General features: G+C 37.4%; 2 protein-coding genes across 7 annotated transcripts in view; one reads left to right on the top strand and one right to left on the bottom strand.

Moving 5' to 3' along the window:
• LOC132873355 (molybdopterin synthase catalytic subunit) overlaps window positions 1-12,140 on the top strand; it is a 32,005-nt gene that overhangs the window by 1,103 nt on the left and 18,762 nt on the right. For 4 of the 6 annotated variants that reach the window (XR_009651559.1, XR_009651557.1, XR_009651558.1 and 1 more), the window contains exons 2-4: window positions 864-1,017; window positions 1,921-2,044; window positions 2,661-2,809. Coding sequence is in view for 2 of the 6 variants with exons in the window: in XM_060908833.1 (XP_060764816.1) it covers window positions 864-1,017; window positions 1,921-2,044; window positions 2,661-2,747 (365 nt within the window). In the remaining 4 variants the exon portion in view is untranslated. Of the gene's footprint in view, window positions 1-863; window positions 1,018-1,920; window positions 2,045-2,660; window positions 3,351-12,140 lie in introns of those variants that run through there. The other 2 variants (XM_060908833.1, XM_060908832.1) reach the window with 1 other exon arrangement.
• Window positions 7,799-12,140, bottom strand: part of itga2.2 (integrin, alpha 2 (CD49B, alpha 2 subunit of VLA-2 receptor), tandem duplicate 2) — a 100,045-nt gene continuing 95,703 nt past the window's right edge. Inside the window, exons 28-29 of the mRNA XM_060908828.1 lie at window positions 9,895-10,011; window positions 7,799-8,775 (exon numbers count right to left, since the gene is read on the bottom strand). Of these exons, the coding sequence (XP_060764811.1) occupies window positions 8,683-8,775; window positions 9,895-10,011 (210 nt within the window). The 3' untranslated portion in view covers window positions 7,799-8,682. The remainder of the gene's footprint in view (window positions 8,776-9,894; window positions 10,012-12,140) is intronic.

The raw sequence follows: 12,140 nt of genomic DNA, 5'->3' as shown, positions 1-12,140 counted from the left end.
AGTCAGTGTGGCAGGGAATCAAAGTAGTGCATGTTTTATAAAATGCAGCACAAAGTAATGTTTCATTTCTTACAAAGTAGAATCAGATTTCTTGACCCATTTTCAGGAATAAGAGCAATAATCGCAGGTTAAACTGCACAGTTTGTCTGGTTTAGCAAACAAAACGGCACGGAATCATTTGGAGTTGACTCATATTGGTGAGCCAAATCCAAATGATTTGACTCGTTCAAGAGAGTTGGAGTTCCTGTTTGTGCTGGAAGTGTGTTTGTTTAAACAATCCAACAAACTAATAATTTTATCTGAGTATTTTGTCTTCATCATCTAACGTGCCTATTAATATTTAGCCAGCTCTTTGAGTCAGCAGTCTCAGAAAAAGAGTCGACTCCTTTGCAAATGACACACCCGAGCCTGTTCTATTTTTGTTCTTTTTTTTAATACATGAAAGCAATGTCATAACTCCTGAAGTGCAATTTTATTAAAATAATTTTAATAAAAGCTTTTTTCAACATCTGAGCTGTTCAAATGGTATGAGTGATACGATGTGTGTAAATGATTCAGCATTACAGAGTTGAAAATAAAGCTTATTAGAATGTGTAGAGTAAGATTTCATGGAGGAATTTCAGCCAAACTATCATCAATCTGTGGTTTATTCTTCAACAACTTTGTCTGGTTTGGGGGGGGCAGTGAGTCGTTTGCATAACTGAAAGAATCGACTCTTGTCGGTGAACCGATTCAGGTTATCTGACTCACTGAACAAAGGCAGTGAGTCATTTGCGTAACTGAAAGAATCGACTCTTGTTGGTGATCTGACTCGCTGACCAAACAGAGTCATGTGTTTATTCATTTATAAATGTGCGGTTCAGGAACCACTAGAGATCATTTTGAAGGGAAGAAGGTTGTTCAGCTGGAATATGAAGCGTACGTACCCATGGCGGAGTCGGAGATGAGGAAAATCTGTGCTGATGTGAGGAGAAGATGGCTGACAGTCCGACACATCTGCATTCATCACAGACTCGGGTGAGCAGCTGCAGCCGAACATGCGTAAGGTGTAAGACAGCGTTGGTGTCTGACAGCAGAGAAGCGTATAACTTAGAAAATCGCAGCTCATCTGTATCACCTCTAATACATATTATATTATTTTCTCCTCCTTCATACTTTAGGCCACGCCCCCTACCTGAATCTGATCCTGAAACCACACCGGCGTTTCATCTCCAGTGCAAAACTAGTGTGTAATTTAACAATATAAGGGGTAAAACACCCAGTGTGGTGCTGTCACAGAAAAATAATCAACAGCGAGGTGGTGGTGGGACGATGCAGGGTTACTGTTACGTTACAGAACATTGATTATTTTCCCAGAACAGCACGTCCCCGAGGGTTGTATTCCTCATATACCACAGCAGTTTGCTAACAGCTTAAATTTTATATTTACAAACTTTTTACCATATCCACGCATTTCAAATCCCTTTGTGAGTTCGCCGGCCACAACCCTGTGATTGAGCGGTTACTATGGAAACGATACCGAACTTTAATATAAACGCGCACTGTTGTCAGTGCTGTTATAGAAAACTAATCAACACCTGACGATGTATGAAAGAACAAAGACGAATAAATTTCCTATTAGATCTGTAATCTGTTGTCAGTTTACTTAAAGCTTTGATTTATATTATTATTTTCTTTTTAAATTAAGAGACTTTGTGAATCTGTGGGATTAGTTTTATTAAGTACAGTAAGTTGTTGCTAAAATGATGGATAAAAAAATCTGCAAGTTTACAGCACATTGTTAATACCAGTGGAAAGGGTGGAAAGAACATTTGATTCATTTACAGTCATTTTTTGAAATAAATTTTTTTTCTTTACAAAAATGTACATTTCTGTTGAATCTGTTTGTGTAATCAGGATATTGCTTGTGTGTGTGTGTAGCGTGATTCCTGTTACCGAGGCCAGTGTGATCATCGGAGTCTCGTCGCCTCACCGCGGTGACTCTCTGGAGGCCGTGAGGTTTGTAATCGACGCTCTCAAATCCACCGTCCCCATCTGGAAAAAGGTTCGTCTACAAGTGTGAGCTGCACTGCTGGACTCTGATTGGTCAGAAGGTCTTGATTAATTCTCTATAACAGCAGCTTTGACAGTAGTACAGGTTTATATTAATGCGCTCGTTCTGATATGTTTATCGTTTCTATAGTAACAGCTCAATCACAGGGGCGTGTACAGTGAACGCTCCACATAAACACCTGAAAGTTTTCTGTAAGATGTTTAATGTTTATGTAAGGAGTCTCCAGTGTCAGAGTTAAAGCTGCAACTTAAAAATAAAAAAAAATCCCGATATCTTCAGATTAAAGGAGTTGGCGTTTTTTTTTCTCGCAGTTTCTCAGTAACGTGACGAGCTGCGACTGTTTATCGCTGCCCTAACGTCAGTGAGAACTTGTTTCATGGACATTCCACAGCATTATGTGTAACTATAAATGGATAAAACGTATAACGTGTCGTTCTTTAATAAAATTGTCATCATATACCATGAATAAACCAGGCTGTCATAGAAAAAATAATCGACTTCAGATTGGTAACCGTGACTCCGCTTCATTACTCCACCCCGTCGCTGATTAGTTTCCTGGAACAGCACCACGCTCAGGGTTTTATTCCTTGTTTCTGGTGTTTTTTAGGAGATCTATGAATCAGAGGAGCCGTGCTGGAAAGAGAACAGAGAGTGTCTGTGGACAGGAAGTCGGGACGAGAGAAAAACGAGTTGACCTTTGGACTGTAATGAGCTCCAGGGCTTTGATCTCGAGGCAGGGTCATGAACCTACAGCTTGTGAGTGAGATGTGGATTTTTTTTCTTATTTTAATATAACTCAGTAATAGTAGAACATACTCCAATAAATAAATGTATACGTATATTTGTGAGATGGTTCAAATTTAAATAAATGGACTGTAAGGCTAAGAACTAAAAATGAGCATTTATGGAAAAAAGATTTTATTGAATTGTATAAAAAATCAAATGTAGAACAAAATATATATATTCATATCTCCTTTATACTGTTTCCTCTCCTAAATGATCAACTGGCAATGTAACTATTTTACCAAGCTGCCCCCTAGTGGTCATTTTTACTAACTACATCCAATAAAGTGGAACCTAGAGGTTCACATGAAAACCCCCTTCTCTCTCTCTCTCTCTCTCTCTCTCTCTCTCCCCCCCAAAAAAAAAAAAATTAAATCTTAAACTTTGAGATAAAAGTTCTGTTTGGAAACATCATGCTATACAGTAAATCTGAAATATTGCTCTTGGCTGGAAGATTCCTTTTTATAAGTTTCATTATTAGCCGTTTGGGTTCTGGTTTTAGGTTAAAAGAAATTTTCTTTTTAGTAAATGTGTTTTATAGGAATGCTTATACATTTTTAATATCAACCAGACATGTAACAATTCACTAAATTTACAATTAAATTTGATTCATGCTATATTTCTGAACAAAAATTAAGTAGAATATTTTATTTATTTTACTGTTTTTTTTTATCAACTTAAAAAAATCATTTTCTTAATAACCAACAATAATACTTTACCTACATTTGTAAAGGTTGGAGTAAAATATAATCTATTAATTAAAATATTCCTTTTATTAAAAATGACAGTTAATAACAAATCAGCCTTTTCTTAATAAACTTGAACATTTGTACTTCCTCCATTTGCTTCTCTTTATCTTTCAGCAGTCTGTAAAAACAGAGAGCTCTGATTTTCTTGTTCAATCCATTTGTACACAATTACGCAACAGCTTGTTCACGTTTTAGATCTGTTTTTAGTGTTTCTGCAGCATTAGAGCTGTGTTACTACCACTTACGGTGAAGTCACGTGTATTTGCGCTATTGTATGTTATTGCTCCCTCTGCTGTCTGAACAATACAATTACAGCGAGGAAAAACTAAGAGATTACACAGACTGATGATGATCACAATTCATTTTTTTAATTTCAAGTCAAATCATAAATTTGGATTGCAATTTATCATCACATGATATATCGTTACACATCTAATGTCAACTGGACTGTATTTCTTTATAAAATGTCAAATGGTTATTTTATCTGGAGAAAATCCCAAATGCTAGCTACTGATTGAGAAACTGTGTCCTGAAATTCATTAAAATGTGTTGGTATTCTGGAAGAAATGTAAAGAAGTTGTTTTGTGATGGTATGTTGGTCCTAAATCACTGAAATGTGTCCTTGGAAAACATCGTAACTTACAAGTAACTAATCAGGAAACTCTTCCCCTGGACAATGTCCTGATCAAACAAACATCAGATCTGTGCAGATTGCAGACGAGAGGAAGGCGTGTCTGAGTCCATATATGGAAATCTGAGCAGTTCTGAGTGAGTGGGCGTACCCTTAAGAATATATGAATATAGTGGGTGTGTCTTCGCACTCCTATATGGAAGTGGTAGGAAGAAGGAAGCGGCTGGTGGCTCGTGCTTTTTTTTTTTAAATATATAAACCGTTTGTTTTTCTGAGAGGATTTTAAGTCTCGTTCATGAACATTCACCTTCTGCTCCGCTCATGTTGGTTGTTAGAAAACGTTTTCAAACACATTCACCACGATCTCTGTGGTACTGATGATAATGTAGCTTTATTATTTGCTTGAGTTTACTTTTTAGTGATTAAATGTATATACGGTGTGTGTATATGTATAATTTTCTCCATGTAATGAATGATGTGAAAAAACTGGAATAGAAAGACAGTGATGAATCTTGTCAGTATTTTCAGAAATCTATAAATATTAATGAAGAAAACCACAACAAATTAAGCAAATTAAAGATTTTAATGATCATTGAGTGAATTAGCAAAAAGTAACATTGCCCCATTTTCTCCATTATTTCTAGACAAAAATAGAAATTTTGTACCATTTGTGTGCAATCCTGTAAACGTATAGAGCTCTGATGATAAATTTATAGAAAGACATTATTAATTATTTCTATTTCAGAGGGTGAAATCTGACTCCAGTACGTATTTTATTTATTGCAGAATTCAGATTCAGTAAATACAATAATATTAAATTGACATTTGTGCTGTACAGGCTGAGTAAAGTATAAAAATACAAACTCTTCCCCAAATCTAAAGATTTTAATGAAAATAAAAATGCTGAATATTTTTAAAAATGTACATTTTTCTGGTCAAAAGAATTATACAGTAAGGCGTTCGTGGAAATAAAACACAAGAGGAAAAAAAAATAGATAAACTCCGGAATTAAGTACAATCAAAATGACTAAAGTGAACTAACGGGTCGGTGAGAAGAGTAAAGTGCTGGATGGGGGGAAAAAAACATAAAGAAAATTCTGTCTTGAAAAAAATAAACTTTCACTTTAGGTAAAAATGTGAAAAATAATAGGAAAAAATACAAAAAAAGTTTTAATAAAATAAAAATTCCCTAACGCATCATTCCGCTGTCTGACGCGTGACGAACACGTTTCAGTCGGCGGCGTGTTTAAATATTACAGTACAGTGTTCCAGTAGTTTATTTAACATGTTCTGTTCCTGAGAGAGAAAGAAATGGATGGATGAAGTGTTTAAAATTTCAAATAAGAGTTCAACATGTTCTAACAAACACATGGGAATGAAAATGTTTGCCGGTTTATTTCTATTGAAACTTGTTTCCACCATGTAGGAGAAAATATTCTTCTGATCATTGTGGGTGAATTTCGCTTAATTGAGACTTTATTTTTTATCTCGTTAAATGCAAATTAATTTCACTTATTACAACTTGTTTAAATCTCAAGTTATTTTTACGCAACTGTGACTTTTTCTCACAATACAGTATCACTCGATAGCGATTTTTAAAAAAAAATTATTTTCACACAAATTTTTTAAAATTCTTGTTAGTTATTTTTGTGAAACCTTTTTCTCACAAATACAACTTAATAATCGCTCAACTGTAGCATTGTTTTATTTGAGTTAATAATAAGCACAGTTGCCACTTCAGCTCATTGTGAGTTATTTTGATGCAACCGCACCTTTTTTCTCACAAGTTATTACTCAACTGTGACTTTTTTTTTAAAATCTTGAAACTGCGGGGGTTTTTTTCTTCTCTCCCTCACACATGCTAGTTAATATCCCTCACTTGTGACTTTACATCTCAAGCTAATATTTCACAATTGGCATTTAAAAAAAAAAACTCGCTCAGTGCATGATATCACATCATTGTGACTACCTGCTTCCTTTTCCGATAATTAGTCCACAACAAAACCCTGTAGAGCGTAAACAAGGAACAAGAGTTGGAATATAAATTGCTGGAAAAAGAAATGCGACTGTAAAATAAATCCGCGTCCCGCATTCTGATCTGCAGCAGAAATGTAACTTTTATAGGTATTTGATGTAGAGATTTTCTTCGCTCAGTTTTAATGCAGCTTCGTGTGACGTACAGTTGTGATTTATATACAGGATCATACGCACGCATCACCTCGATCCAGCACTCTACTTTCACAGCTGATGGAGGATTATTATTATTATTATTATTATTTACTACGTTAGGCTTTGAAACAGACATCATCAACCAACAGGAAGCAGAACAGCTACAGTACTGTGTAAAAGTTCCCCGCCTTTTTTTTTTTTTAAAAAAAAACAAACTTCGTTATGGATTTAAATTTTCTGCCATCTATATTATAGAGTCGGTACAAAAACATTTTAGATTTCAAACATTAGTTTCCCGTTTGTCCATTAGCACTGAGCCTGGTTCTGTGAGACGCTCTGGAAAAACTTCCAGCTCATTTCCTTTTCAAACTGAACACACCGTAGCTCAGACACCGAGTCATCACATCACATATGGACTTTGTTTCATTTATTACTGTTTACTGTTCTTTATAGTAATTTTTTTTAAATGTTGAAAAATGTAATATAATTACTTTAGACGGTGTGTATGTTTTATACACACAGAGAGAGAGAGAGAGAGAGAGAGAGAGAGAGATCTGTAACAGTTCTAAGAAAGCGTTGTGTAATACGTAGGTTGACCAGTGTTGCTTCCTGTTGTTAATCATGTCCTCCGTTTCAAAGTTGGAATATTTTTAACTCCAAAAAAGTACCTGTACACTAATTTAGAAGTCTTTTATACTCGGTCATGTTGTGTTTAATGCTGGATGTGCAGTCGAGGTCAAACGTTTTCATTACGGCATGGTACGGTATTTAGATCAGGGAGAAACGCAACGTACCTTTTATTTAGCTACAAAACAGTTAAGTGTGTGTGTGTGTGTGTGTGTGTGTGTGTGAGAGAATAAGTTTTACAAATGTCAATTAGAAGCATATTAGTGTTATTAAAGTTAAGTAATATTTCCATACATAATTTTTAGAAAGGGACATGGAATATTTTCAACTTTAAGTAACTAATTAGTCATTAATTTATTCATAAATAATTCACAGGAGCGTTTACACAAGAACTGTGGCGTTCATGAAAATCTACTTAGTTCAGGAAAACGTTCATATCTTACATTTTGCTCCCAAGTGTGTGTGAATTCATATTTAGGGAATCCCACGAAGTTGACCTCCATGCATTGGTTTTAAATCATACGGTATAAACGTTGAGTTATGCTGATTTTTTTTTTAAAAATAATATGGATTACAGAGTCAAGTCTAATTCATTCATTCATTCATTCATATATCTGTATGAACATTTAGTCAAACTCCATCACCTGAATGAAAACAATTGCATAGATTAAGAAGAATAATTCTAGCCGTTCAATTAGGACAAAAGTAACGGCACCCTATAAAAGAACGACGAGTTAGTATGGACGTGTTTGTTCACACACTGGTCTACACCCCCCCCCCCCCCCCCCCCAAAAAAAAAGGAAAATAAAAGAAACCAGACCTTTTATGGAGTTTTGTAGGTGTGGCTCAATGTTACTCTTGTTTGGTGATTGCACTTGAAGTCTTGATTGATGAGGATGAAAACGTTAATCTTCGACGTGTTGTACATTTAAAGCGATGCTTTTTTTTTTTCCCCTTTCCCTCCTCCCCTACACCTGAGCTAGCGGTTCACTAAAAAGCATTTACACTTAAGGATTCAGTCGTAGCTCAGTTGAAGTGCTGGTGATACGACCTCAGAATAAACGATAACAAATTTTATCAAATGTTTTGTCGTCACGATCAATACTGAACTGTATAAACAATAAAACTGAAATGCTGCATTATCGAATATTGTGAAATGTTTCTCGTGAAAATGATACGCATCACAATATGATAATCCAAAATGTTTAGAATTTTTTAAAAATTAAAATATCTGAAAAGGAAAAATTCTTGTATTCCGTAATAATGCTGTTCTGTGCTTGTAAATAAAACCTTTTTCCCAGGGAGAAGTTTGGTGCGGTCTGCGTGCTGTTTTCATTTTCCACAATATTTCTCTATCAATAATATTTACATGATTTCCAAATAAAAGTGAAAAACGGAAAGGAAGTCAGTTTCTTGTCGCTTACGCTGGTCCAGAGACTTGGAGTGAAAAACGAAACATTCTCCAGTGTTGAAAGTAAACAGTCAGATTGTTGCACTTTGCGGTTTTCTGTTCGAACCTGATCGCAGACGTTTCCTGCCACTGGCGTGTGGTTGAGGTTCTGCTCCTCGCTGCTGCCCATCTGATCGCCGTGTCTCTGAGGGTTACATCAATGACTCGAGCTGATCGGAGATCAGACAGTCTTTAAAGGGATGAGGGATCGGTGTCGGTCTCACGCTTGTCCTCCGCTGTCCTGTAATCCCTCTGTCTCAGCGCCGTCAGCGCCTTTGTCCAGCTGCTGGTATTTACGCTTAAAGAAACCGAGCTGAAGAGAACACACACACACACACACGCATTTTCACACAATTTTCAAGCATAGTTGATCAGCTAAGACGTGAATGAGCTTTTTAGTGTTTTTAATTTTGATTTGTATTTGCTGATGAACTGTGGGGACTTTTATGGAAATACTATTATTATTATTTATTAATTATTTTGTTGCATGAACCAAGAAAAGAATGCATCGTAGCACAAAGACTCATGTTAAACTGTAGCATGAGAAGGAGTATAAAAAGGAAGAGCGAGGAAATAAAATGAGGGAGAATGTGAGAAATGCATAGAAGGGAAGAGAAGAGGGAAGGAAAGGAAGAATGTATGAAACGACGGAAGGAGAAACAATGATGAAAGAAAGGAAGGGAGTGTAGACATAAAGGAGTAGAGAAACTTGGAGCCAGTGGAAGGAAAAAATAGAAATGAAAAGAAATGATGAGAAAAGCACAACCAGACCATCAAGGGTGTAGTCGTTCATCTGGCCTGCCATCAGGACAACCGTGACGACCAAAACGTCAAACAGAACTGAAATGTGAGGATGTGAGAGAGAACCAACCTCCACGGCAAACTGTCTACAACAGGAACATCAACAAAGGACTAAATTTTGTTCCCTGAGGGAAGATCGACCCAAAACATCCATCAGAACTGGACTCCGATGAGAAACGAGAGAGGAGATACAATTCGAGTGAGAGGCCTGGAAAATTTGGTAATTTGCCCTAATTGGTAACTTGTTAGCAAAAAAAAAAAAAATTTGACACAACAACTAAGTTTTGTGCGGCGTGATGAGTTCTTTCAAACAATCCAATCAGAACAGAAATCTGTGGAGAACTGATGGAGATACGATTTAACTGAATTGTGGACGATGGACGCCACGCCATGGCAACAGCTCATCGGCCTTATGGTCAGATGAACTAAAAATGGGGTGAGAGCGAGAGAGAGACACCAGAAACTGCGAGAATGAGAGAAATACAGGAATAAACGGAAGATCTTTTGGGATCAACAAAGTTCTAATCTTCATTATAAAACATCCCCAGCCCCACACACACCCGGTCACTAAAATACGGTCACTGGTGATGGTCATTGCTCACTAAGTGCATTTCTGAAAAAGAAATCGTACCTTCCACAGCACGGCGACAACCGCAGCCAGCAGGAGTAATCCTCCGATCACACTGCCCACGATCACGCCCACAGGTACATCACCTTTCGCGCCTGGTTTACTGACGGTGACGTCAACCTGATACGGAGAAAAACACCAGGTGTACGTAAACCCTGAGGCTGTTTTTACACTTGAACGGCGTTCTACCTCAGACTCAAATTCCGAGTTTCTCCAAGCTGCAATTCTGTGATGTCACGTGAACATGGCGATGAAGAGTAAGAACATGAAATAACACGATTTAAAGATTTTAAGCCGTTTCTGACTTTCTGTATGTATATTTCTGGATCTGAAATTGATAAATACTGGCTCATACTCTGAGAATGAAAATATTGGTTCACTTTCTGCACGAATTTTTGAGCAAACTGCTCTTCAGTTCCAGTTTGGTGCTCTACAGTGAGTATTTTATTTCCAGTTTCAGGCAGCAGAGTTCACACGAACACGCAAATGTGGGAAGTAGGAGTTTCCGAGTTCCCACTTACTGTGAACGCAGCTAAATACTGAACTCTGCACTCAGGACCCATTTTTGGACTTGTTCATGGGCGGGGCTTATAATCACATCTTTGCTTTCACGTCTGTCTGAATGGCGACTCGGTCGTGTGTAAACCATACACCAGGTTCGCAAAATGTTATTCAGCAATCAAACATCCTACATGAAACAAGGAGGTGCTGTAGAAGATGTTTAGCCGTGCACGCCGACACCAGACGTGTATTTTTCACCGTGTTCTCTCAAGTGTGAGCTGATTACAGAGCTCCAGTCCTGTGAAAGTCAGTTTATATCTCAGTAAGGCGTTTTGTTTCCGCTGCTGACTGATTATACAATTCCTTTTTCTGGAGTCGTGAAACTTGAATAAAGGTTAGAAGACCGGTTAGAAGATCATGTGACTCAGAGCCGGGTTCAGATGAAGTGAGCCCGAGCTCATGGCTTTTGCGCTTCACCAAACATACCCCTGTCCACGCCGTGATGGCGTGATTTACTTTATACAGTCAAAGTAAAAAGTTTGTGAACCCCTTGGAATTTTCTATATTTGTCTAATTCCCATATAAAACATAGTCATATCTTCATGTAAGTTACAATAATGAACAAAGACGGTCTCCTATAACTAAAGATACACAGATTTTCAAAGAATGTGTGACCATACTGAATAAATCATTCAAACTGTGAAACTGAAGGTCGGAAAAAGTAAGTGAACCCTAAGCTAATGACTTTAAAAAGCTCATTGCAGTCAGAATTTAGCACACCTGGGTTCCATTTAATGAAACGAGTTCAGAGGTGTGGCCTAGAATTACTTTGATTGATAAAAACCCCTGAAAAGTTTGACTTTGAACTTTTGACAAGAAGCATATCCAGATGGGAATCATGCCTTGCACAAAAGAGCTATCTGAAGACCTAAGATCAAGAATTGCTAACTTACATAAGGCTGGAAAGGGTTACAAAGTCTTCTCAAAGATTTTAGGTATTCATCAGTCTACTGTCAGGCAAGTTGTCTATAAATGGAGATGATTAGGTATTGTGGCTACTCTGCCTAGAAGTGGGTGCCCCGCCAAGATGACCCCAAGAGCACAACACAAAATCATTAATGAGGTAAAGAAGAACCCGAGAATGACAGCAAAAGACTTGAAGATGTCATTAGAACTGGCTAACATCTCTGTTCGTGATTCAACAATACGCAAAACATTGAACAAGAAAGGAGTCCATAGCAGGACACCAAGAAGGAAGCCACTGCTGTCAAAAATGAACATTGCTGCACGCCTGAATTTTGCAAAAGAGCACTTGGACACTCCACAATGGTACTGGGAAAATGTTTCGTGGAGTGATGAAACCAAAATTGAACTATTTGGGAGGAACAAGCAGAACTCCATTTGGCATAAAAAGGGCACTGCATATCAACATCAAAACATCATCCCTACAGTAAAGTGTGGTGGAGGGAACATCATGATTTGGGCCTGCTTTGCTGCATCAGGGCCTGGACAGCTTGCCATCATTGAGGGGAAAATTAATTCCCAAATTTATCAACAAATTCTCCAGGATAATGTGAGGGTGTCTGTCCGTCAACTGAAGCTCAGAAGAGGCTGGGTGATGCAACAGGACAATGACCCCAAACATTGCAGCAAATCCACAGCACAATGGTTTCACAAGAACAAAATCCACTTTTTGGAGTGGCCTAGTCAGAGCCCAGATCTCAATCCTATTGAGATGCTGTGGAATG

The sequence above is a fragment of the Neoarius graeffei genome, chromosome 25 (genome assembly GCF_027579695.1).
Source record: "Neoarius graeffei isolate fNeoGra1 chromosome 25, fNeoGra1.pri, whole genome shotgun sequence".
NCBI classification, from domain to species: Eukaryota; Metazoa; Chordata; class Actinopteri; order Siluriformes; family Ariidae; genus Neoarius; species Neoarius graeffei.
Note: the sequence above shows the minus strand (reverse complement) of the source record. Positions and strands in the feature narration are given on the sequence as shown.